This window comes from Stigmatopora argus, chromosome 1 (genome assembly GCF_051989625.1).
Source record: "Stigmatopora argus isolate UIUO_Sarg chromosome 1, RoL_Sarg_1.0, whole genome shotgun sequence".
NCBI lineage: Eukaryota > Metazoa > Chordata > Actinopteri > Syngnathiformes > Syngnathidae > Stigmatopora > Stigmatopora argus.
The window spans coordinates 14,374,286-14,401,594 of NC_135387.1; the positions used below are offsets into that span (position 1 = coordinate 14,374,286).

General features: G+C 42.6%; 2 protein-coding genes across 5 annotated transcripts; both read left to right on the forward strand.

Annotated features, from left to right (window-relative positions):
- Nucleotides 1-106: 106 nt before the first annotated feature.
- LOC144084432 (semaphorin-5B-like) lies at nt 107-12,005 on the forward strand. 3 transcript variants are annotated; one of them, XM_077612876.1, is made up of 22 exons: nt 107-251; nt 4,711-4,906; nt 5,454-5,553; nt 5,627-5,672; nt 5,757-5,819; nt 6,143-6,203; nt 6,317-6,530; nt 6,606-6,891; nt 6,975-7,110; nt 7,179-7,386; nt 7,463-7,670; nt 7,742-7,859; nt 8,355-8,539; nt 8,849-8,992; nt 9,301-9,448; nt 9,519-9,744; nt 9,834-10,055; nt 10,228-10,398; nt 10,516-10,659; nt 10,745-10,780; nt 10,862-11,073; nt 11,164-12,005. In XM_077612876.1, exons 5-22 carry the CDS (start codon nt 5,776-5,778, stop codon nt 11,314-11,316), a joined length of 2,916 nt encoding a protein of 971 aa, XP_077469002.1. In that variant the 5' UTR covers nt 107-251; nt 4,711-4,906; nt 5,454-5,553; nt 5,627-5,672; nt 5,757-5,775; the 3' UTR covers nt 11,317-12,005. The 3 variants fall into 3 exon arrangements, with proteins under 3 accessions (XP_077469002.1, XP_077468986.1, XP_077468992.1); XM_077612860.1 differs by having other exon boundaries at nt 4,711-4,899; nt 6,105-6,203; XM_077612866.1 differs by lacking the exon at nt 5,757-5,819 and having other exon boundaries at nt 4,711-4,899; nt 5,627-5,642; nt 6,105-6,203.
- Nucleotides 12,006-13,466: 1,461 nt separating this feature from the next.
- LOC144074105 (voltage-dependent L-type calcium channel subunit beta-4-like) lies at nt 13,467-26,855 on the forward strand. 2 transcript variants are annotated; one of them, XM_077600295.1, is made up of 14 exons: nt 13,467-13,704; nt 15,000-15,083; nt 19,049-19,219; nt 19,308-19,430; nt 19,526-19,653; nt 20,397-20,473; nt 20,911-20,930; nt 21,758-21,838; nt 22,838-22,896; nt 22,978-23,087; nt 23,177-23,328; nt 23,589-23,684; nt 24,097-24,282; nt 24,464-26,855. In XM_077600295.1, the coding sequence occupies exons 1-14, from the start codon at nt 13,642-13,644 to the stop codon at nt 24,725-24,727; spliced, it is 1,614 nt and encodes a 537-aa protein (XP_077456421.1). In that variant the 5' UTR covers nt 13,467-13,641; the 3' UTR covers nt 24,728-26,855. The 2 variants fall into 2 exon arrangements, with proteins under 2 accessions (XP_077456421.1, XP_077456411.1); XM_077600285.1 differs by lacking the exons at nt 13,467-13,704; nt 15,000-15,083 and adding an exon at nt 17,171-17,620.
- The last annotated feature ends 454 nt before the right edge of the window (nt 26,856-27,309 follow it).

The following is a 27,309-nucleotide window of genomic DNA, read 5'->3' on the forward strand; positions in this document are numbered from 1 at the left end:
TCCAATTCTGGATCAAAAAAATAATCTCAGCGCCCCACCTCCTGCGGTAACAGTTTAGTGTGCATAAACAGGATAACTTGAGCAGTCAAAGACCCCCCCAACACCCGTCACACTCCACTCTACTCCTTCCTCATCTCTGCACACAGGCCGGTCAGCGTGCCTGTGTGTAACAACTTGTCTCCCTCTTGTTAATCACCGCTTTCTTCACCATGTGAAGCGGGATCCGCGCCAGCTGTTACTTTGGTGACCAAGTAAGTTTATCACTTTATTCTTTGCAAATTTGTGTGTGTTCCTCATGCCATTCGAAGAACGAGGTTTGCCTGTCTGCCTACTCCGTCCAGGCTGTTTCTGTACCCCATTTAGTCCAAATTTAGTCCAAAAGTCAATGAGGCATCTGTTGAAATCTGATATTTGTCTTTGTCCTTTTAAAGTTTCTTTTCCAGGTTCGCCGACTACTCATTGCAAATTCCAATATCTTAAAGACACCCAACTGAGTCTATAGTAACTAGTGTCACTTGGATACAATTTATTAACTCCCAATACTGATTCCGATACTCAGGTGTGTGCCGATACAGTTTAAAGCTTGTTTGGAAAACCTCACTCCCTATGAACTTACTGTCCTAGACTCAGTAGTCAAGTTGCTAGACTACCGCAGAAAACTCCAGTTGGAGAAGAGGTTGGAAGAATGAGTAACGAAGAGCTGTTACAGATGTGTATTTTTTTTTTGCACTTGTAATAATTTAAATACATATACTTCTTTCCACGGCGGTTTGATATTCTGCTGTGTTTGTTAAACCTTTTACATCGCCCCCCCTTTTTAACGGCACAGTTCTAGGAAACACAGTTATCATGTTTTTTTTTTTTACTGTAAATTTAGTCTGTGTGCTTTTTTTAAACAATGTACATTATATGAATAACAATAAAATGGGGGCGGCCCGGTGGCGCGTGTGGCTAGCGCATCGGCCTCACAGTGGAGGACCTGGGTTCAAATCCAGGTCGGTACACCTGTGTGGAGTTTGCATGTTCTCCCCGGGCCTGCGTGGGTTTTCTCTGGTTACTCCGTTTTCTTCCCACATTCCAAAGACATGCATGGTAGGCTGATTGAACACTCTAAATTGCCCCCAGGTATGAGTGTGGGCGTGAATGGTTGTTTGTCTCCTTGTGCCCTGCGATTGGCTGGCCACCAATTCAGGGTGTCTCCTGCCTCTGGCCCGAAGTCAGCTGGGATAGGCTCCAGCACCCCCCGCGACCCTAGTGAGGATAAAGCGTTTCAGAAAATGAGCTGAGCTCAGCAATAAAAATGGGTCTTTCAATGCAACATTATCAGTTATTTAAATAACCATGCACCTAAAAAAATAACACCTTACTTGTTCACCAAGCTCTTGATCTCACTTCAAATAACAATTAAATACATTTAAGTCTTCATAGTTGTTATCCCTTCTTAACAACTCTGTCAACTCAACTCTCAAGCACGCTCTTCTCGTGACTGTCAGTATGAGAAGAAAAAAACTGTGTATAAATTGCAGGGAGGTAAACTAAGTTAAAAAGGGAACTTCCGGTTCAGAAAATGCTCTGTCATTGAATAGAAACAGCAGGCTGGGCTGTGAAGACCACTACCCCTACATCCGAACTTTTTCAGCAGATGACGGCGGTACAGCGATTCCGTAATGAGGCTAGTGTGATAAATACGTGAAGATTGGAGAAGTGGCGTCCAGTGCAGGTGTGCCACTTTAGGATTCCTCTTCCCCATTTCTTCACACCATCGCCAAACCGCTATCATTAGGTTGGGCAATGTACCGATTGACCGTTGTGGTGTGGCCATGGTCCGTTAGTGTTTCTTTTTAAGTGTGCCTAAACTAGTAAGTCCATTCACTTGTTTAAAAAAAAAGTGCACCCGTTGGCAGATAGTTGGCAGGTCGCACAGAGAGGCCATTCACCCCCATAGGAAGGAGCTGAGAACTGCCTTGGAAATGCTCGCCTCGGCTTGAATATTTTAATGGGGAGACTTTGGATGCCTTTACATGCTCTTATCTACATGACCTGACTTCACTACTCCCCAACTATGCCATATAAAGGAGACATTTTAAACTTGGACGAAAGCTGGCAATATTGCAAATTGATTATTTAGTTTATAGTTGTTCTTTAAGGGAATATCACTGACTTTGGTATCCTGGGAGATGGCGGGTGGATGAAGTGTGTGTGTGTGTGTGTGTTGTTCTGCCTCTTGATTATGTAGGATGCAGTCCAAGTTCTCTGGTTAGACAAGGCTCATATATACAAAGTCAGACCCTCAACACCTCTTTTATTTGGGATACCATGCGGAACGGATTAAAGGCTTTTTTTGAATGGGGACATAACAACGTGTCATCAATATCCCTCTTATAAATAGTGCCACTAAAGAGGCCTTGACTGGATTTTAATGAAGCGTTCTTCATGTGTACATTCATTGTCTCAGCATGTCCGTCTGGTCTGTGCTCAGTGCAAGTGGCTGGATCGGATGGAATAATTCCTGGTGTTTCTATGAGCTTTTGTACATCTTGGAAGAAAAATTTTCATCGTCTTTAGAGTTGGGGCCCCACTGTGTTCCTCGCATAGCGTCATAAACTCAGGAGTCAATGTTCTCTCCATGCAAGGTGAAGGCATGTATGCAATGTAAATACATTGTAGCATAGAGTACAAAAAACGTATGGACAGACCCAGGGAGGTAAAAATAGTAAAAACTCGGACTGAAAGAGTTGAGAATTTACTCAGATGGCAGCAAAGAGCTCTCGGGCTAAAATCTCTGTCAATGGTCTTTTTCTCTCATGATTTTTTTGTGGTCACATGTTTACTCAATGTATAAACTATTTGCTCCCATCCAAGTAAATACAGGACACATCTGTTCACAGCTTGTTAAGTGTTTATAAACTGTTTTTCGACAAAGGCAATTACACAAACTAGCAAATTATCTGATGCCCCTAGTTTTTGACAATTGACTCCTTTCCTTCTGTTTAACCAGTGAGAATTGGAATATTGACTATAGACCACAAGTGTCGAAGTGGCGGGCTGGGGGCCAAATGTGGCCCGCCGCATCATTTTGTGTGGCCCGGGAAAGTAAATCATGACTGCCGACTTTCTGTTTTAGGATCAAATTAAAATGAAGAGTATAGATGTATATTACATTTCCGGATTTTCCCCTTTTAAATCAATAATTGTAATTTTTTAATCAATTTCTTCTGTGTTTTTAGTTCAAAAATCATTTTGTAAAATCGAAAAATATACTTAAAAAAGCTCAAATAAACATTATTTTAGATCTATAAAAAACTGAATATTCAGGGCTTTTAATCCAGTTCTTTTAATCCATTTATTAAAAAAATCTAAATATTGTATCTAAAATGGTCCGGCCCACGTGAAATCAAGTTGATGTTAAAGCGGCCCGCAAACCAACCCGAGGCTGACACCCCTGCTATAGACTATAGCTTTGAATGTTTGTCGAGTTTTATATGGTTGGCTTGAATTGAATTGCCATCATTTTCTTTCCAGTAAAGGAGACAATGCAATCAGAAATATTTGGGGCCATCATAACATTTTAACTTTGGAGGTATTTTTTACAAATATATCAAACACCTACTACACAATTCTAGTATAAGTCGATCGCTATTAACATCTAAATATATAAACAACGGCTGCCACAATACAGAAGGTTGAAAACAAGTTATTCCATATTCCTTGGATGCAGGTCTACCTAATTTCTAGTCTTCTTTAAAAGGTCCTAATGCAAAACACAAGAATATTTGCTTAGATGGTGCAACTTGATTTTTGCTCATGGCTGATGACCCCATTTTGGGTATTTGGCAGACCTACAAAATGGGTGTGCAAACATAGCAAGGGTGTACCAACTTTAAAATATGGCCATCAGATTGAGAAATGCATGGCTAAAAATGAGCACCTGAATTCTCAAAGCACGTCTAATGCCCACCAAAGCAGACCACGGATCCAAAATGGCTTTTTTTGGATGCTGGAGCAATATTTTAAACATTTCCATGCAGGAATGTTTACAGAACACAATTCCAACATGACTCTGCACAATGTAAATGCTTACATCCCATAGTTTGGGACGGTTGAAACTGACCCCAACCCAAGAGAGTGTGGAGGAATTAGAGCGGATATCCAAACCATGCCCAACACTAAAAAAAGCACTCCTTAACTTTGTAGAAAACTATTAAAGATTCATTAGGTATTTTATAGCTGCAATAGGTACAATGACATCCAATTGAATCCTGTGGATTAAGAATGCAATGGGAAAAACCTCTAATTCGACTGAAGAAGCCATAGGATCATATTTTCTGTCTCCATTATCTTAATTTTTTTCATCACATCCTCATGTCTGAGTGTATTTCACACAAGGAAATCAGATATGAAAAGCACGCACATACAAATCTGGCACAGAGCCCAGGCTGGTCTTTGAATGGGCCAGTATGAAGTAACGAAGGACACCAATTTTAATAGACATAGCGATATAACAATAGTTCGGCCTCTTGAATTAAAATAGCCTTGACCTAATCCCACTGACATTGATGAAGGAGCTGGACAGATAGTCCACGAAGAAACAAATTTAGTCGGATGTGCCGGCAGGTGGTGAAAACTCATTTTTAATAAGTATGGACGTTCAATATGTCTGAAAAAAATATATGTTGCTAAGTTTTACATGCACCTCTTTGACATCTGCAGGATGTTTCATGGCACTCAATAAAGAACTGGATGCAGTTGTAACTATGGCCACATTAGGGTGGGGGCCATGGGCCCTTTCCCCCTGCAGTCTCGTGCTGGTCTTCTGCGTACTTGTGTGTCTGTCGCAGCCATCCGCGATCAAACCTGCAGACTGCGATCGAAAGGAGCATCCGGTCGCGGACACACAAGGTGATGTGTGAGTAAAAGGATTAAAAGCCAAGGTTGCAAATGGATTCGTTTTAGAACATGTTTACTGGCTTATTTGGTCATGAGGTAACAGATAATTTAAAAAAAAATGATGGTACGTGCTACTTCTAAATGGGGGCATATTTGCCCCTAAAATACGAGAGTTTTTCATTTAGTACTCGCACCTGTGTGACCACTATTTTTCCTGACAATTTGAAAGTTGTTTTTTTTCAACCATCAGTATTGTTACATTTTATTTTGTTGCTAAAACACTCCGAACCTGAGCCCGGTTGTTGTGATAATCTATGAATAATCTGTATTTATCATTAATATAGCGAGAGGAAATGTACATTCACTTGACAGGTGAATTGACATTGTGATACCATTAAACCCTAAATATGTACTAAGACAGTTATAGTTAACATCTTATCTCAGCCAATAGTTACGGAAAGCACAAAGGGCAACCCACTGTGTTTTTCTTGTTGTTGTTGTTGTTGTTGTCATGCTGCTTTTTACGAGAGCAACATTCACAATCAGGCGTTTCTGAATGATCACAGAATTGAAGAAATGGACGTCCGAGTTCTCCCACCCAGGAGCAAAGGACTTCTCTCAGTTGTCCTTGGACCTAAGCAGAAAGCAGCTTATTGTGGGAGCGAGGTGCTGGTAATGATACACCAAGCTGCAAATAAACAAGTAAAAATAACAACCGTGTTTATCATGTATTTTTCAGAAACTTCCTGTTCACGGTTAGTTTAAGCAACGCCTCCCTTAAACAGGTAACACGTTTTTTTATTTTCCTATGCTTCATTTTGTATTGCAAGCTTTACACGTCCTAAATCGGTATTTTCGGGGGCCCTCAGGCAACAAAATGGACACCCGATGAAGATACGATTCTTTCTTGCAAGAGCAAGGGGAAGTCAGAGGTAGTTTTTCAAATAAAAATGCATCCTCAAAACGCTTATTTATTCATTTTTATATTTATCTATTAATTTATGTATATGTTTATTTATGTATTTGTTTATTTATTTATTTATTAACTTATTCATTACCTATCTATTTATGTCTAAAATGTCTTTTCCTGTATCTGCATTCTCACCCTCTTGCTACTGTGACAATGAAATTTCCCAAATACTACGGGATGAATAAAGTTATCCAATCTAATCCAAAATGTAGTTGACTACACTGGCTTACATTATGTTTGTATGCAGGAAGAGTGTCAAAACTATATTCGGGTTTTATTGCTCAGCGGAAGGACCCTCGTCACATGTGGGACCAACGCTTTTACCCCTGTCTGTATGACCAGACAGGTTGGTGCTAGCTTAATGTTTCACCAATCAATGCAAGTCACTACACTCAAAGCGCGGTTAAAAGCGCCTTTCATATCCTCTGTGTAATATTTTCTTCTTTTATTTTCTGCCAGATTGATAATATCAGTCAGGTGTTGGAGACGGTGAACGGTGTCGCGCGATGTCCCTACGACCCCCTCCACAACTCGACCGCCATGATTTCGGAGAAGGGCGAGCTGTACGCCGCCACGGTGATTGACTTTTCTGGACGCGACCCTGTGATCTACAGGAGCCTGGGCAACATGCACCCTCTGCGCACGGTTCAATACAACTCTAAATGGCTCAATGGTAAAAAGAAAAAGAGACAGGCGGTATTCTCCTCTTTTGTTCTATTTATCACTTCGCTTGAACGCTTCTCCTTAGAACCTCAGTTTGTGTCTGCTTATGACATTGGCCTATTCGCCTACTTCTTCCTGAGGGAAACTGCTGTTGAAAATCACTGCGGAAAGATGGTTTTCTCCCGCGTTGCCCGCGTATGTCAAAACGACATGGGCGGTCGTTTCCTTTTAGAGGACACCTGGACCACCTTTATGAAGGCTCGACTAAATTGCTCACGCTCAGGAGAAATCCCCTTTCATTACAACGAACTACAGAGCACCTTCTACTTACCTGAGCAAGACTTGATCTACGGAATTTTCACCACTAACGTGTGAGTGATCGCCAAGTGGGATGGGATCATAAAGCAAAGGTTTTTCAGCCACTTGTTGATCCACAAATCCATTCCACTTACAGGAACAGCATGTCAGCTACTGCAGTTTGCGCCTTCAACCTGACTGCCATCACGCAGGCTTTCAACGGACCTTTCCGCTACCAGGAGAACCCCCGCACCGCTTGGCTTTCTGCTCCGAATCCCATACCCAATTTTCAGGTAAGCTGTTTAAGCCGCTGAGCTTTTCTAACGAGCCCCAATAAGCATCCCATTTTCTGTAATATCAGTGTGGCACGCTAAATGAAGGTGGCACAAGTGGGAACCTGACCGAACGCAACCTCCAGGATGCTCAGCGGCTCTTTTTGATGCACGATGTAGTGCAGCCGGTGACGGTAAACCCTTTGCTCGCCCAAGACAACGTGCGTTTCTCCAAGCTGGTGGTGGACGTCGTGCGCGGCCGCGATGCCACTTACCACGTCATGTATATCGGCACAGGTGAGACAGGAATAACGCCGACTGGTTATAATCAGAATCCACGTGGGGGCTTATACTTTTTCTGTTGGCCCATCAGAGCATGGCACTATCTTAAAGACTCTGGCCACGACGAATACCGATCTTCACGGCTGCTACCTGGAGGAGCTCCGGATTCTTCCCGATAAGCAAATTGGCTCAATCAAGAGCATGCAGATCCTCCACACTGACAGATCTTTGTTTGTGGGGTTTGATGACAGGCTGGTGAAGATCCCGTTGGAACGATGCTCTAGCCATCCAACGGAGCAGTATGGGAATTTTCAGTAAAATGATCTATGCATGTCAATAGGAATTTAACACAAGCACATTTTCTAATTAGACGTTGTCTGGAAGCTCGGGACCCATATTGCGGCTGGGATCCCAAACAGGGGCGTTGCACAACCAGTAAAGAGAGCGCCGACATGAATCAGTGGACTCAGAATATTACCCAGTGTCCAGTAAGTCACATACAGTAATCCCTCGATTATCGCGACTTCACTTATCGCGAATTCACTACTTTGCGATTTTTTTTCGGCTATTAAATATTAAAATGTTATTTTATTTTTTACTTCAGTGCTGAGTCCTGGTAGCAAAAGTGGCTTCCGCTTACGAGTTTCAGCCTGGATTTTCCCATTTTTATGAATTTAAACAAAACAACATCAAAAATTTAAACTTCATAAAAATATGAAAATCCACGCTGAAACTCATAAGGACTCACTGGGAGTCATCACTGAAGTTATATATATATATATATATATATATATATATATATATATATATATATATATATATATATATATTTCTAATAGGGGTGACCCTACTTCGCGATTTTTCGATTATCGCGGCCGTGTCTGGTCTACATTAACCGCGATATTCGAGGGATTACTGTACTCCACTTTCTTTCTTTCTCTCCCTTCCACGCTAGCATTAACACATTTGTTCTTCTTGTGAAGGTGAGGAATCTGAAACAGGATGGCAGGTTTGGCCCGTGGGAACCCTGGCAACCCTGTAGCCACAATGACGGCGAAGGTGCCACCAGCAGTTGTATTTGCCGCTCCCGCTCGTGTGACGAACCTGTGGCCCGATGCGGGGGGATCGACTGTAGAGGCCCAACCATTCAGGTGGCAAACTGCTCTAGGTAAGTTTCATGATGTAGATTTTTCCTTCTAGGCACTACCGTGTGCATCATTTCATGAGTGACTTCAAAGGAAGTCACATGATTCATCAGCTATGCAATACATCAACAAACTCATCTGGTTGGCTTGAGATGGAGAGATGTAAATTGCTGGCCATTTTAAAGCTCTAAAATGACCTAATCCACCTGTCTCAATCCAAACGCGTACATGCAAATAGGATGTAATGTACATATATTATGATAATATATATGAAGTAATACTATATACTATATATACTATATATATAATATATAAAACAATGTCTGACTCAGAAATGGTGGCTGGACTCCTTGGTCTTCATGGGGCCATTGCAGCAGCAGTTGTGGTATCGGTTTTGAAGTGAGGCAGCGGTCCTGCAACAACCCCTCGCCTCGTTACGGAGGTCGAATCTGTGTTGGCCAAGGTCAGGAGGAGAGGTGAGAATAGTAATTCATAGCTGAAGGGAGTATAGTATTTTTTTAAATTCAGAGAATATTAGCTTCCATTGAGGCAATAGACCAGTCCATTCCAGATCATTTGAATTGGCAAGGCTGGCAGTGAATAGTCACCGCCAGCTCCCCGCAGCCTAAAAGGATTGGACGTCGATTGCTGTCTGTGGCTGCGATTGTGTCAACCTTGCAATCGACAGTAGAGCAGACATCACGACAAAAACCTGTAAAATCACTTGCACTGAATGAATTGACTGACAGGTTGTGCGGGCTGAGAAGGAATGTTGTGTCTCCAGGCTGTGCAATGAAAAGAAAAGGTGCCCATTACCAGTGGTTTGGACTGGATGGGGGTCCTGGGCTCAATGCAGTGCTGAATGTGGAGGCGGAATACACGCCAGGACCAGAACTTGTGAGAATGGAAACACCTGCCCCGGATGCGCCATGGTATGGAGTTCCAACTTGTGCTTTGAACCACTTGAACCGTAACAGAGGAGCTCTCAATTTTCCTGTACAGGAGTACGAGACTTGCAATCTGGAGGCCTGTCCGGAGGTGCGTCGCAACACCCCGTGGACTCCCTGGATACCAGTCAACATCAGCCAAGATGGATCACGTCAAGAGCAAAGATTCAGATACGTGTGCCGAGCCTTACTGGAGGATGTCCAGCTGCTACAATTGGGAAAGAAGAAAATAGAGACCAGGTTTTGTCCAAATGATGGTTCTGGAAGCTGCCAGACCGACTGTAGGACATGAGACTCTATGATATTTAGGAGGAGGATCGGGATGTTCTAGACCTAATTTGCTATATTAGATTGTATCTTTTCATTCCAGCTCTGGTTGATAATTTGGTGAAGTCAAGTGGCTGGATCGTGTCACTGCCTAAAGATACGCACTGGGGATCTTGGGAAAATTGGTCCCCCTGTTCCCAGCCATGTTCCAGAGGCTTTCGAACCCGGAGACGTGCTTGCTCAGTGGCAGAGGTTAGGACCAATCCGAGCGCGTGTGTCGGATCCCCGGTGGATTATCAGGATTGCAACATGCAGCCATGCCCAGGTAAAATGCTTGTGATATATTTTCTCTCCGTGGTCAGAGGAGGCCATGCTCAAAACCAAAGATGCAGAAAGACATTTTTACATTTTAGGCGGCTTAAAATGTTCCACACTGTAGGCAAACTGCCTTCCTAATAACTCCGCCGCCAGCCATGTTGATTGTGTTTGTACCCCAGTGACCGGAGCCTGGTCGTGCTGGTCTTCATGGTCCCAATGTTCCGCAAGCTGCGGTGGGGGCCACTTTCAGCGCACCAGGTCGTGTGACCACCCACCCCCTGCCAATGGAGGTGGGATCTGTATTGGTCTACACACTGAAGAGGCACTTTGCAATACACACACTTGTGAAGGTAAATCAATCAACAAGTTTATTCTGTGTGGTTTGCTTGTACATCTTCATAGTACTGATAATCATACCAACTCAAGCGTGTAGATATTTGAAGGGTTTTTATTTCACTGACCATCAGGTTGGGGTTTGTGGTCAGACTGGGGCGACTGCGATGAGAAGGGCCTACAGCATCGTTCCCGCTACTGCGATGGAAACCAGGAAGCCAATTTGTGTCCGGGTAACACAAGCCAGACCAGACCCTGCCAGACACACGAAGTGGCAGGTAAACACAAACGATGTAATGAATGGAATTTTGCCTACATTATGCTATGTCTAACCCTATTGAATTTCCATTTTTGCCAATTTAGTCATTTTGCCTGAACAAGAAGTGAACAACTGTGGAAGTGAGTGAAAGAAAGCATTCCCTCTCAATTCCTAGGAATTGTTATTGTTATTAATTCACCGGACGTTTTCGTTTTTCACAGGTTTCACATTGTTCCAGCTGATCGCTGTAGGCATTGCCAGTTTTTTTGCAGCTGCCTTGTTGTCTGCACTGGCATTTGCCTATTGCCACCATTTGAGCCGACCGTCCGCAGAGTCGGCGGTCATTCACCCCAGTAGGCACAACCACCTGACCTATAACAAACAGGACAATGCCACGCCAAAGAATGAGAAGTACATACCAATGGAAGTTGTGGTGGGTTCTCGTCAAATCTGTAAATTTCTTCCCGTTCTTCCACTTGAAACTTTTTTTTTTCATCACGCAATGCTAACTTTAACCCTGCAGATGCTACACAAAAACAACCTCCACGTAAACGACGACACCAGCCGCCATTTTCCTTCCACCAGCAACATGTTCAGCACCACTTATTATCCCCCCAACCTGAGCAAGTACGACTTTCCACCAGAAGCTTCCTGCAGGGCTTACGTGCACAGCTAGCAGCATGCCAGTTTAAAGCGAATCACCAAAATCACAATCATCCAAATGGTCTTCTGTTTTTCGGGGGCGGGCATCACACCTTGTCAATAGCTTAACAACCGAGCTTTGAAATTTGTCACTTTCTGAAAATTCGGAGAAAAGCTCTGAATTACTAAAAACAATATAAACTATTTATGTTTCATTTTATGGAGAGAAAAAAAAGTGCTACATTGCTCACGGGATGGGATGCTGTCATTTTGAATTGTAATACCTGGATATTTTCTTCTTGCAAAAATGGCTCTTGAACTAAATAATAGAGCTGAAATATGCATGAAAACAGATACCATTTATGTTGGGAAGCAATCTTTTAAGAACAGAGACACAAACTGAGTGGTACCAAAAAAAATACTCATTTTTTTGCAAAGTCAGCAAGCATGATTAAACAATTCTGAAGAAAACAATGATAGAGAGGTAAGTTTTGCTTCCCTAATACATAATGATCATCATTTAAAGAAACTTAATTTTGTTTTCTCTCCCTCTACAACCTATACAAAAGACTTACCTGGAGAACACCTGCTCACTGGAATCTTTGACTTCAGAGAGACACAACTATATCATAGTTTCAACACTCTGAACTGTGTATATTCAATATATTTTTGTATGATGTACTGTTCTAGATAAATAAACTTGTTGTCTGGTAGTATAGCTGATGAGAAGCTTGCAAATCTTTCTCTTTAAAAATGCTTCGGACAGTCCAAGAGCATGTAACGACTACTGTATATCTATTACTTGCTTTGTTCACATTTCCCAATGTGTAGTAGCATTGATAATATGATGATGAACGCTGAAATACTATATATAGTAGCACTAATTTAAAAGCATTCAGCAGATAACTTTTTGGGAGGATGACAATTGTGAAAAAAAGGATGTAGGGGAAATTAATTTTTGACTGTTTTCTGCAGAAAAAAAGTGTATTCTTTCCTTTTCTAATGCTGCCATCTAGTGAAAATAATTTCTAGGGTTAATATATATATATATATATATATATATATATATATATATATATATATATATATATATATATATATATATATATATATATGCATATTAATATAGACCATAAAGAAATTCGATGAGATAGACAGATGATAAACCTTTGACACCCTATACCAGGGGTAGGGAACCTGTGGCTCGGGAGCCACATATGGCTCTTTTGATGGGTGCATATGGCTCTCCGCTAACCTGTGGGGTAAGATATGGAAACTATGGAATAGTTTTTTTCATTACACTCTTCTGCATGGATATTCTCATTGATACTCATTGATTAGCAACAATGTAACAATGTTGTCAAAAGAATTCAGAGACTTTTTGTACTTTAAAATTGGTGAAGTGACTAAAAAAGGCACACATTTTCATGTATGTTGACTTTTAAATTCGGAGCATGGCTCTCAAGGATTAACATTTAAAAATATGAATTGTTTATGGCTCTTTCCATCAAAAAGGTTCCCGACCCCTGCCCTATACAAAAGACTGACCAGGAGAGATGTGTGTATGTATTGTGCAGAAGGTGTAATGTTATTAACAATAACCATGATATGGTGATTTCGATATTTACCATAGATTATACATTATATTAACTAGGGGTGTGTATTGCTTCATATATGTGCCAATACGATTCATATCACAATTAGATTCGATCCCGATTAATTTCTGTACTAGACTTTATGACAATTATTGCGGTTTCTGTATCTCATTTTGGGGAAAAACGAATCAAATGGACATAGCAGTACATGTAGTATATCAGTTTGTTTCTGAAACCTCACTCAGCACTAAAGTAATCATGCTTTTCTTTTAGCTTTAAACAACCTATGGCCTTCATCGTAACATTTTCTCAATTTTTAGTGGAGACCTGCAAAGGTTAGAATTTACTGATTAATTTTCTGAACCCTTTTTCCTTCTGTTCCTCTGAGTTATTCTTAACCAATGTGAAATTTTACACATAACCTTCTACATAAATCAGAATGAAGCCTTTTAAATAGCCATCAATTATGCCTAAATAAAGACCCCCCTCCCTCATCCATCACTCATTTCCATCTGCTGACGAGCCGGCGATCGTCACCATCTTCACCATCATTATCATCATCGTTCTTATCATCCTCCTCCTCCTCCTCATCATCATCATCAAGAGGCTCCCAGCTAAAAAGAGTAGAAGCAGGAGAGCCTTAAACAGCGAGCCCCCACGCCCTGCTGCGTGGTGTGAAGCTGGAGCACGTATCCCGCAAGCCGCCACCCCTCCGCTGGGCCGCACCGGAGCAACCGGCGGTCTGGACCGATGTCCTGGCTGAAATGTCCCGGCACATCTACATCCGGAACAAGATTGGTGAGGGCATCCAAGCACCCATATTCCAGGTATCTCCCCTGCTTGGCTTTATACGTCACATTGTTGTATGCAAACTTTTTGCAAAGCATGCCAATATGTCAATGTTTTGTGATTTTTTTTACAAATGTGTTCATTTTAATTCAACTGTTACCATTCTAGAAGCTTTAGAAAATTATACAGTTCTTGCAAGTGAATATATTGTCGGACTGCTGTAAAAGAAAGAAAAAAGGTATATTTGAAAAGAAATTCATGTTATTATGAAATGAGGATATTTAAAGAATCCTCTCTTTATAGCTATTCTTAGCATACATATGGCAACAGCAGGAGAGAGAGATGGTGACCCAAATGAATGGCCTTGTTTTTAGACAATGAAAAAAGTGGGTCCTGACGTCTCTGACATTGCCATTCACTCTGGAGACATGGGCAGAAATGGGACAAATGACTAGCAGATAATGAATTTAGCCCTCTAGAGTGTAGGTCAGTTGCTATATATGGCATTTATGGAGGTGAGACCAAGAGAAGACGCGTCAAGTGTGACACAGAATTCTAAAGCAAAAGATAGCTGCAACTTAGGGTTTTGTATTTTGACTCCATTTGAATTTGCATGTGGGTTTTTGCGCCTTTGTAGCTAAACCTACAAGACTCTATTCTCATTTCCCCACCTTTGGGCTGTGGGACACACTGGAGGAATCGTTAGTCTTCTAACTGCCAGTGTAATATTCTTGAATTTGTAAGCCTAAATTGTCCACTGCTTGGCCCATCTTTATTCAGATTCAGAAATGACAATACTATACATATAACAGGGAATCAGCCATAATAAGTTCTGTGTAACTTCATTTATGGGTTCTCGAGTCGGGAATCACCAACAAGAGCTTTTTGTTTCTTTCCTTGTTTGCATGTTTGTCTGTTTTAAATATAAACGACAAGCTAAAATCAATACTGGCTAATTTTGGGCAACCAACGGGGTACACAGATGTAATCCTAAATATTTTAAGGATTTGGGAGAAAGTTATAAAGAAGAAACCTGCAGTACACAACATGATAACACTAGCAACATACAGAACATTTCGTATAACAGAACTGTTTGTTCATTAATTTCGGGCACCATCACTCTCAAATCTACTTCAATAAATGACGTTTTGTTGGGTTTCATGAATACTATTGCCATGCTATAATAAGTGTATTTAAATTGCTGTAAGTGAATTGCTGTCTGTTGCATTTTCAACTCTGATGGATAGTTTGAGTCTTCGAAAATAAAATAAACATGAACAGTGAGTTCATAATGATACAGCATTTTCTCTTTTGCCACTTATGATTGGTCTAGGTAAATCGGGGGACTTACGCTCGGAGAAGCCGCCTGAAGAGGTCAGATGGCAGCACCACTTCAACCAGCTTCATCCTCAGACAGGTGCTAACCAATGAGAACCGCAAACGCTTGTAAAAAATGGCCTGTGTTATGTACTATGTACATGTCTTGCCATGTGCATAGATGAGCAAATTTGAAATGCAGTAGTTGCAGGATCATGCTGTGGGGTTGTTTGCCTTCAACAGGAACTGGTGCATTTTGCAAAATGGATGGCATCATGTAAGGAAAAAACAATATTTGGAAAAATAGCAACACATCAAGACATCAGCCAGGGAACACGAGTCTGTCAAAGGGACAATGAGCCTATATACTGCGTACATACTGCAAAATTGGATAAAAAGTGGTTTAACGTCTACAAAGTCAACGTTTCGGAGTAGCCATCACAAAATCATGATCTTAATCAAGACTGAAACTTTTGGGGCAATGACATGAATGATAAAGGTGGTCTAAAAACTCGAATCAGTTCTTTCAGGAGAAATGGGACAAAAATTCCTCACTAATATTGGAGAAGCTTTGGTATGTACTTCAAAATTTTTGACCCAAATCTTACAGTTAAAAGCAAATTTCCCAAAAGGTTTTCCCTCATACTAGCTTTTAGCCAATTGAAATATTTTGGCATAATAGCCGTGTTAATTTACTCGCAACGGGAAAAGTTGAGATTTACTTTATATCAGAAAGCATGGGAAAAAGGTGTTGTGAATATAAGTCTACAAATTTAACTGATTATTATAACATAGAGGGTTATTTATATGATGAAAACCTGATTATGAATAGAAATGATCAACCAAAGTTACCAATTTAACCGCAATAGTGCAGCACAGTGAGCGGTTAGCACGTCTGTCTCACAATTCTGAGATTGGGGGTTCAATCCCTGGTGGCTTCTGACCCCCTTAATTTGCATGTTCTACCGTTCCTGCGTGGGTTTTCTACAGACACTCCCGTTTCCTCTCACATCCCCAAAAACATGCATGGTAGGCTGAATTATCACTTTCTTATTATCCTTAGGTATGCGTGTGTGTATCTAGGGTTGTCTGTATCATTTTGCCTTGTGATTGGCTGTTAACCAATTCAAGTTGTACCCCACCTCCAGACCTTGGTTAGCTGGCACAGGCTCCAGCACCCCTGCTGCTCCTCAAGAGGATAAGATAAATGAATGAATATGACTGCAGTACATTAAAACTAACTTTGATTTATTTAGTGAGAACCCTTAACTTGAATCATGAAAGCACCTACCGTTGTGGTCAAAAGTTTACATACACTTGTGAAGAACATAATGTCATGGCTCTCTTGAGTTTCCAGTTATTTTTACAACTCTGATTTTTCTCTGATAGAGTGATTGGAACAGATACTTCTTTGTCACAAAAAAAACATTCATGAAGTTTGGTTCTTTTATGACTTTATTATGGGTGAACAGAAAAAAGTGATAAAATCTGCTGGGTCAAAAATATACATACAGCAGCGCTAATATTTGGTAACATGTCCCTTGGCCATTTTCACTTCAATTAGGCGCTTTTGGTAGCCATCCACAAGCTTCTGGTTGAATCTTTGACCACTCCTCTTGACAGAATTGATGCAGTTCAGTTAAATTTGATGGCTTTCTGACATGGACTTGTTTCTTCAGCATTGTCCACAAGTTCTCAATGGGGTTTAAGTCAGGACAAGGTCACCAAAATTGCTAATTCGTGTTGCTGTATGTATATTTTTGACCCAGCAGATTTGATCACTTTTTCTGTTAACCCATAATAAAGTCATAAGAACCAAACTTCATCAATGTTTTTTGTGACAAAGAAGTATCTGTATCAGAGAAAAATCAGAGTTGTAGAAATAACTGGAAACTCAAGAGAGCCATGACATTATGTTCTTCACAAGTGTATGTAAACGTTTGACCACAACTGTATATGCCCCCATTTGTTCATAAAGTCTATTCCTATGATAATAACACTTAATAATAACATTTTTTTACAAGATCTTTGCACTGCAAACGCTTTATAAACTGAGGTCTCCTGTGAAAAAAAGGCTGCGAATGGAAATAGACGATGCTGCCCCACCCTCCTCCCCCGCTGGTCTCTGCTCCCTCTGAGCTGACTGGCCGGCGACCTAGCCAATCACATTGATGCACATTTGCTCAGTCATCAGGCTTGGATATTGAGGCAGGATCTACTGCCTGCTGCTGCTGTTTCGCTCTTTGCCCGTGATGAAATGAAATGCCCGGATCGGGCTACTTCTAGGGAGAGCCGCTCCATCCTATAATGTAAGGCACCCAGCAGCTCTGTGAAACCAAGGAGACGCTGCATCTATCCAGCATCCAGAGGACCGGCCGTCGTCATCCATCAGGGAGGAGAGAGATCTCTCTTTTTTTTTCTTTCTTTTTTTTTTAGAAAAACAGCCTTCTGTGCAGTGAAGAGAGGGGATTGTCGTCATCCTCTCCATCCTTTTCCCCCCTTCTCCGGCGCCCCCTCCTTCCTCCTCCGCCTCTACGCTTGTTCTCCCCCCTCATTCTGTGCCAGAAAAGCGCGTTGGAATAGCAAACCTCCATGTATGACAATTTGTACCTGCATGGATTTGAAGACTCGGAGGCGGTGAGTGGACGTGCGCTGCTGTCTTTGTGCTCACGCGTAGCATGCGCGAAAGGCCTTTGAGCCCACAACATACTGTAGCGAGAGGGTGGGCTCTGCTATCGCTACGAGGGGGTAGGAAGTCAGTGTGTTCAAGAGAGAGAAACAGGGTGGGGGTGCACATTTACCAGATGGCCTCTTCCGTCAATTTGATTTCTGTCCCCACCATGTGTCTGCGTGATGTGTGACTGCAGTCCAACTCCAGTTAGTGTCAACGCGCCCAGAAAATGTAGCTTTTCCGACCGAGCACCAGGAAGAAGACATAAAGACGTTGATGGTGACATGGATTTAGCAATTTCCGCTCCACCTGAGGCGGGCCCTTGCGTAGGCTCTAGCCCGGGCTGAGAGAATCACGCATCGTGATGTCATTAAGTGGATTGTGATGTTGATGAGTCACATGCTGGAGCTACTCCATTGGAGGAGGGCTCGGATGCTGCAACGCATCCACAGATGAGAAGATGCTTTGCTTAGTGATTGGACACGGAGGGTAAAAAATGGTGCGAGGGCACATGCAATGATTGGCTTACCTGTGAAAATGAACGGCATTTGCTGCAACTTCACCCTACTCCACGCAATAGCCTATCTTTGGAAAAATGCTACTCAAGCTGAAGTAACTGTTTTGACTCCCCAAGCTGGATAAGAAAAGGCCATTACACAGATGACTTCCTCAGCTGAGGAGAGTATGCCGTGTTGAACTGATTTTGCCGCATAGAATCAGCAGCTGGTGCCTTTTTATTTAATAATACCAACACGGAAGCGGCCAAGCAGTGGTTTCTGTTTCCCACAATTGTAAGGATATGTAAATGACATATCCTTCTTTCAACAAGCGTATTGACCGAGCAATACTACAATCCAGCAGTCAGCTTGCAAAAGACCTTTTAGTTAGCTATCAATCTTTACCCACAATCCCGAATGCTGTTGAACCTTCCAAACGTCCCTAAAATGCTGGTCCCTAGTTTCTGATTTAAAAAAAAAATGCTTAAATGCATGATGAAATAGAGCAACTGTGGTTTCCAGACTTTTTCCTTAAAATAATAGGAAAAAGATCAACTACATGTTAACGGTATAGTGTTTCAATGTAAATTTTATGCTAAGTATCAGTAGATATTTTTTAACTGACAATCATTCTAGAAACTATTTCATATTGTAATTCCTTTTGATACTGTGATCCATTTGTAACCAATCGTGACAAAATGACTGCGGTCCTTTTCTCAACCCCCACTCCTCTCGAACCAGGATTCATACCCACATTGTGGCAGTCGAGCGTGCTGACTACTGATCTATTGTCGTTAATTGGACGATAATCTTGACATGATTTTTAAGATTTCGGCAGCCAGAATCTGTCTATTTAGGTAAAGAAAGGCTTTTCTTCTGTACGCGACTTGTTCGCAGGGCTCAGCTGATTCGTATACTAGTAGACCATCAGACTCAGATGTCTCTCTGGAGGAAGAGCGTGACGTGCCGGCCCAGGTCCAGAGCCAGAGCCCAAGCCAGAGCCAGGGACCGGGACAGAGCCGACAGGAGCGCGAGCAGCAGGCCACCATCCAGCTGGAGAGAGCCAAGGTAAGTGCGCTCACTTGCATATCCACATTGTTATTAGGAATCGCCATACTTTTCTAGTCCCAAAGGATAAACCCGCATTTGCCTCCAGACCAAGCCCGTTGCGTTTGCTGTGAGGACCAACGTCAGCTACTGCGGCGCTCTCGATGAGGATGTTCCAGTTCCAGCCACTGCCATCTCCTTCGATGCCAAGGACTTCCTCCACATAAAAGAGGTTCATTTGGACTTTGTGATTTGCAAATTGAATCAACGTTACTCAAAACCTGCGGTGTGAATTCGGAGATGTTGTGTCCTGTGTTCCGACGCTAGAAGTTCAACAACGACTGGTGGATCGGACGCTTGGTGAAAGAAGGCTGTGAGATCGGCTTCATTCCCAGCCCCCTGAAGCTTGAGAACATCAGACTCCAGCAGGAACAGAAAAGAGGACGAGTCCAAGGGTAAGTAGCAGAAGGCCATCCTGTACATTGTTGCTGAACCGTGGTGGGAATTTGGATTTCTGCCATCCTTCACCCACGGACGGTTCTTTTAGTTGACTAATCCAGAGAGTATCCCAATCAAACTATGTGCGAGATTTGCCCAATATTAGGAAGGCGACTTTTAAATCACTTTCGTCTGGCTGAAAATGTAGGCAAGTGCTTTGATTTGACTAGACGCAGTAGCGGTGGAGTAAACGACTTACAAGGGCCGCCAAGTCTTGCATTCTCGACAGACTTTTGCTGACAGCGCTATTGTTTTATTGGTAGTATTTATTTAGCTTATTGTTTTCACTTCCAATATTTCTATCGATTTTTGGTCCAAGCTAAAGTCAAGTGATAGTCCAATCTTGGACACGACAAATCTGTCTATGACTTATCCCTTTTACTCCCACGGTCACTTTCATCGGCCCCAATAGGAGCTCCCATTAACTTTGTGTGTGTTTTCTCGCGTGCGTATAATGTGTCTTGAAGGTTATGTCGAGCGGAATTTGTACTCAAAGTTGGCTTTAACGCTAATCTCTTTGGACCCGACTGCTCCGGCGAGCTTGGTGACTGCCACCAAAGCGTCTCACACAAGCGGACATGTTCAAATTCACTGAGTTCCTGGACTGATCCCTTGACGTTTGGTCGGGCTTCCTCCCGTTTTCTGCATTAATGCCACGCTGTGTTTCTGTCTCTCTTTATCCCCCTCTTGTGTTTTCCAGTAAGTCTGGAGGGAACTCCTCTTCCAGTGTAGAGGATGAGGTGTCCGCCTCTATCCGACCCCTCATATCCTCCGCAGGTGAGCGCATCAGACAGGGGGAAAGGGCCCTAAGTAGCCAGCCACCTGCTTAGAGATGAGCCTCCTGAAGCGCAACAGCCTAGAATAAGAGCCTAAAGCCTTCCCGTGTCTCTGCTTAGAGCCTAAGTTGTTGGTATATTTTCCCATGATGCTCCTCTTCCTCCAGTTGAGGACTGCAGGCGTTCTGAGAGTGGGACTTACCACAGTGTGAATCCAACGACAAGACTAAGAAACCCCCAGTCCCCTGAACAGCACTCTGTGATTTGTGTGACTATCATAGGAACATAGAAACACATTTGCTCACATACTACTATTTCTTGATCCTAGTTGATAGTTGCTAGGTTTTCTTTGCTCACGGCAAGCACGGTTTTTGATCGCCAGTCTTTTGCCTAGCAGCCACTGACGACTCTGTCGCTGTTTTCTCTCCCCTCCCGCAGGAAAGCAGAAACAGAAAGTGGTAAGTTGGTGACACCCACTCACGAAGCATCCACTTAGTTCTCGTGGCCTCCATCGCAGAATGACAGGAGCTTGTGGCACTGCAGCAAGTTGCCACTTATCACCCGGAGCGCAATACTTCAGGCTCGCTGAAGTATCAAAGTTGTCTTTTTATACATCTTTCCAAACACGACCTCGAATCGATTGCTTTAAATGTCTGTTGTCAGACAACGTTGGCATGTTGCTCCTCATCCTTTCATTCTCTCGTTACATTGAAGCCTTGTTTGCATCAACCATTACCGTCGGATTAAACAGAGTTTGCCATGAAAATGACCAAGATCCTAGGTTTGCTGTCACACTGCAGTCAATCATTCCTTCCAAAATCAAGAAAGATAGAATGGCAAGAGCAAAATATACATTTCTGAAACATGTTTCAAAGCTAAAACATACAGACGATAAAAGAACATGTTAAAGAAACGCACGTTTTTTTTGTCTTCATTACTCACGTAGCTCGTCTTTGTTGAATCTATTCCATATGCAGCAAATGGCTAGGACGGCACGCTATTGTATGTCTGGCTGACGCAGCTAACGCCATCCAACAATTTTCCCATGGAAACACGCGGCACTTAAGGATGTGCTGTGTCTTGCTGAGTTCAACTGAACTGTACTGCTTGGTGGAAACATGGCTTCAGCCAGTTTGCGTTACGCCAGAGCAGCTTGTCATTTGAACAACTGATTGTAATCCACATTCATCCGCTGTCCATTGGAGCTGTCTGATTGTGTTTTGTTGGCGACATTGTCTCCCTCGCATTCAACAACCAACCGCTGACTAAATGTTTGAATTGCCAGACGGAGCACATCCCCCCATATGACGTGGTCCCTTCCATGAGACCGGTGGTGTTGGTGGGACCCTCGCTGAAGGGATATGAGGTGAGCTTGACAACACAACAAAAGGCCTGAAGCAGAAACTACAGAGACTACAATCATCTCATCTCATTTTCTGAACCTGCTTTCATCCTCATTAGGGTTGTGGGGGGTGCTGGAGCCTATCCCAGCTGACTCCGGGCCAGAGGCGGGGGACACCCTGAATCGGTGGCCAAGGAGACGGACAACCATGCACACTCACACCCATACCTAGGGGCAAATTTGAATGTCCAATCAGCCTTGCATGCATGTTTTTGGAATGTGGGAGGAAACCGGAGTACCCGGGGGAAACCCACGCAGGCCAGGGGAGAACATGCAAACTCCACACTGGTGGACGTGACCTGGATTTGAACCCAGGAGCCCAGAGCTGTGAGGCTCTAACCACTCGCGCCACTGGGCCGCCAGACTACAATCATTGGTTGATTTTTACATCTGAGAATGCGCGTTTACAAACTTTTTTTTCTGAGGGGCACTCAAATGATGGACAGGTCAACTTGAAATCGTTTTACTTTTATTTGTTAAAAAAGAGTTTTTTTTGGATGTGTTAAATCATTGGCTACCATCGACAGCGAAAGACGTGCAATCCATTTCTACTGAGAGGGTTGGCAGCGATTCTTTTATATATTCCTTCCTGTTCCATACCGCTTATCCTCATAAGGGTTGCGGGTGGTTGGAGCCAATCCCAGTCAACAAGCAGGTAGTGACACTTCAGCGTTCAATCAGCCTGCCATGCATGGTTTTGAGATGTGGGAGGAAATCGGATTACCTAGAGAAAAGCCACTCAAGCATGGGGAGAACACGCAAACTCCAGACATGATGGCCAGCAGCCATCTGAGATTGAACCCTTGATCTCGGAACTTTGAGACAGATGTGCTACCCACTTTCAACCGTGCCGCCCATATACATTTATACAGAGGATGTGATAGAGATTGATGGATGGGTTAAAAAGATGACACCAATTACTCCTTTTTATCAAATGACATTACAAAATATGCATCTTTGCAGGTCACTGATATGATGCAGAAAGCACTCTTTGACTTTCTCAAGCACAGATTTGATGGCAGGTAAGACCCATTTAACCTCTTTTCTCATTTTTGGATTTTCCCCGTCCGGTGGAACTACAGAATATTTGCTCACTCTTGCAGGATTTCAATCACTCGAGTCACTGCAGATATATCTTTAGCCAAAAGATCTGTCCTCAACAATCCCAGCAAGAGGGCCATTATAGAGCGGTCCAACACCCGCTCCAGTTTAGGTAAGACATGAAACCGTAGGAACTGCCGAATGGAGAACTAGATGTTCCACGAATGAAGCTCTTTCCTCACTCATGTTTTGTGTCAACAGCTGAAGTGCAAAGCGAGATTGAGAGGATCTTTGAGTTGGCTCGCTCACTTCAGCTGGTAGTGCTGGATGCCGACACCATCAACCACCCGGCCCAGCTCCTCAAGACCTCCCTGGCGCCCATCATTGTTCATGTCAAAGTGTCTTCTCCGAAGGTAAGTTCTAACAAGACCAGTTCAATGGAACTCACTTTCATTAGGATAAAACAAAGCTTGGTTTAACCAAGTGTGTGAATGCAAATTTAACCAATGCAAATTGAGTAGGGACAAACAAAAGCGAGATTCTAATCAAGAATTCTACAAAATTAGGCTGCTACAACGGCGGGCGTCAAAAGACGAGTTTGACAACTCTGTAGTAGAGACCCCCAAAAAGCCGTGCTAGCATCGTGAGGGATTTGCCTTTCTATTTCCTCCAGGTGTTGCAGAGGCTTGTCAAGTCCAGAGGGAAGTCCCAGAGCAAACACCTGAATGTCCAACTCGTGGCTGCGGACAAACTTGCTCAATGTCCTCCAGTAAGTGGCAATCCTTATAGCATAGTGGCTTGTATTTATTGCTATGGCATGTGATAATGGTGAACGAGTGGTTAGAGCATCGACCTCACAGTTCTGGGGTCGAAGGTTCGATCCCAGGTCTGTCCTCACTGTGTGGAGTCTGCATGGGTTTTCTCCGGGTACTCGAGCTTCCTCCCACACCCCCAAAACATGCAGGGTAGGCTGGGTTGAACACTCTAAATTGCCCCTAGGCATGAGTGTGAGCGTGAATGGTTGTCTCCTTGTGCCCTCTGATTGGCTGGCCACCGATTCAAGGTGTCCCCTGCCTGGTGCCCATCGTTGGCTAGGATAGGCTCCAGCACCTCCCTTGTGACGATAAGCGTGTCAGAAAATGAATGAATGTAATAACAGTCTAGCATGTTGCTGCCAACAGGAAATGTTTGACATCATCCTGGACGAGAACCAGCTTGAGGACGCCTGCGAGCATCTAGCAGAATACCTTGAGGCCTATTGGAAAGCAACGCATACCTCCATGGCGACGCCCCTAAACCCATTGCTGGGACGCAACCTAGGCCCCAGCACACTCACGACATACCCTACCAACATCTCTGGACTGCAGGTACGTATGCCATGCCTCGTTCCAGTTCTTGCTGGGTTCACACAAGAGACAATTTGTGAGTTATTTCCGAATTGGAGGCCATCTGTGGGAATGGATTGGAATAAAAGAGTGCAAATGTTTTATTTCATTTTTTGGAGTCTAATTTCTTCCATTGCTGTCTCATACAAATTATCCTTAACAGCAGAGCCAAAGAATGCAACAGAGCAACCACGCGGGCGACCATTCTACCGCCAACGAACGCCGCAACCTGATGACATCTGACGAAAACTACCACAACGAACGGGCGCACAAGGGACGTAACCGAATGTCTTCGGGCTCGCAGCACAGCCGGGAGACGCAGGACCCCTACCAGGACTACCAGGACCCCTATCAGGATGCATACAAGCCACACCGCAACCGCAGCTCCCCAGGCAGCTACAGCCATGACTCCCGGCACCGGCTCTGAACGCACTTTTGTCATCGCACAGATGTCCCAAATCCCACCCAAAAGTGATCGCTGCCACAGAGCCGAGCTCGTCTCAACTTTTCCCTATTTTCAGGGGGGTTATTTATGTGTCACGTCACCGAGACATTCCCCAAAAAGATTTTCGTTTCGTGATGCCCAGCTAAACAACGGGATCTTTGCGCTCAGAAGACACCCAGTGCTGATGTGAAGTCGCACCAGGTAGGACAGAGGACAGAGACCCCTCGCCCGACCATGTACAAACCCTCTCACCGTTTAGCTTTTTGCATGCTAATAGATGATGAACGTCTGCATCCTTCCTTGAATTTGTTTTGTTTTGTTTTTTTCCCCTTTCTATCCCATTAGTCTGATTTTCTTCATCACTAGTTCGTAGACGTGGTTTGGCGGTTTCCAAAAGGGGGGTATTGGCAATTTTCTAGCGTGCTGCTAGTTGAAAAATTGGTGCTTCACGTTCTTGAACTATTTTGGTGATTGAACATTCGTTCTTAAATGGCATAGCTCTCTCTTTCTCTCGTAGTTCATTGCTGCAAACAGGTCCGATTGATAATGGGAAAACAGTGCTTCTCTTCTGTAGCCCAAATGCTAGATTGATACTATTTGGAGAACCTCTGCTTGATAAGTTTCAATTTGATAGCATTTTAAGAAGAGTTGCTCTTTTGCTTTTGGCTTTTAGTGTCGTTTTAGTGAATTATTTCCTGTGATTGGTTTCTCCTGGCTCTCCTCAGGTCCTTCCCAGTCCCTCCCACTTCCTGCTTGCTCACCTGTGTCCTGTTGCATAGTCAAATCTCTTGCATTTAGCAGCTCCTGATTTCTTGGCTGCACCTTTCTCATACATTTGCGCATATTTGTACATTTGTTGACGAGTTGTATTCAGTTTCACCTCCATCTATTCATTCTAAAAATCAACTATAATATTGAGAACTTTATGGAAACGTCTGTGTGGTAAGGTTATGTGGCCCTCTTAACTTGCTAAGTTAAGAAATTGTTTGCGGTTGCATGACAGTCTGATTGAACATACTGAAGACGAAAGTGCAAATGTAGCTACTAAGGCACCTTATGTTGTGGATTTATTTCAAAAGTTCGTATTAATTTGGGGGAAGGTTTGTGCTAGATGTCTATCATTTCCTGCCAATATTGTTGAGCCAACAATTTGACAGTATCAAATGAATTGAACTGTGTGAATGAAAAGTTTGGGATAATAAAAGGTTTATTTCACTTAACATGAAAATGATCAATAGTAAGCTATATATATATATGTATGTACTATATATGGCACACAAAAGCGAGGGCTGGTTTGTGAAATGCAATACATTGTTGATGTTCACTTTTTTGGCAGTTTGGTTTACTTGCGCCAATTCAACTTCGGTTAAAGTAGTTTGTTAGGAATGATCCGCCAGCCAGTAGAACTGGAACAAAATCCTCTGCAAGATGCTCACCATAACAAAATCAGATTTGCCATATGATGGCTATAGTCAGATTAAAAGCAATTTCCATTTTAAATGGTCTCCCCAAGCAAAAAAAAAAATTTCAAGTACGCTGCTGGAGAACAGGAAAGATTTTACACCATTAATAACCCTATGATAAACTTACACGGTTCTTTTTGTTAACCATATTAGATGTAATATTGAACTAAGCTGATGGAAAGTCGACGAAAAAGAACACGTATTCCAGCCTAAAAGTAACAGATGAGCATTTCTGGTGAATATTTTTCTAATATATGTACATAGAAGTCTTTTGAGAAATGCTCTAAAGAAAAGGACAAAGGCAAGGTTTCTGTCACGTGTGATTCAAAGCAGCATGCTTTGCATTTAATGAGGATCTTCATGTACTATGCAACCACAAACTCCATCCCGTGGCCCCTACACCCCCCCCCCATTTTTCCACACAGCTTCTTCTGGACCATTGAGGAAATCTTGTGTTTATTGTGGATATGTCTGTGGAAGGTGAAAATCCTCAGCGGCTAATGCGGTATTGCATGCAGAATATATCATTCTAATTTACAAGGAACACTTAAAGAAAACAAAATGACTTTGGAGGCAGCTGTGTTCAAGGCAGAGCTTCCAAGAGACTACAATATTTCTTTTGCAAAAATAAAAGAGCCGTTATGATATTGAGTGCTGTATTTTATTTTTACATTGTTAGAGTCAAAAACAAAACTGTTGGTAACAATACTGGTGTTGAATAATAATGAATTCACTGCATATAGTATGGTATGTAGAGTAATAATAGGGGTGATCCTACTTAGCGTTTTTTCAATTATCGGGACCGTGTCTGGCCAACATTATCCACGATATTCGAGGGATTGCTGAATATATAAAGAAAAAAGAAGTAAAACGCACGTGTGTCTCAAATCATTAGAATTATTTCAAAAATTCAAACTGTTTCGATAAAATCTTTACACCGAGTCAAACATTAGGATATTTATGTCTTATATGGTAATAAAAGAAAAAAATGAATATCTAAGAAATTTCAATATAATAGTAAACCAATCATGAAAGGCACCGTGGATTAGCACTGTAAATAGTGTTTTTGTGTGTTTATATACATTATTTTCAGGGATCTAA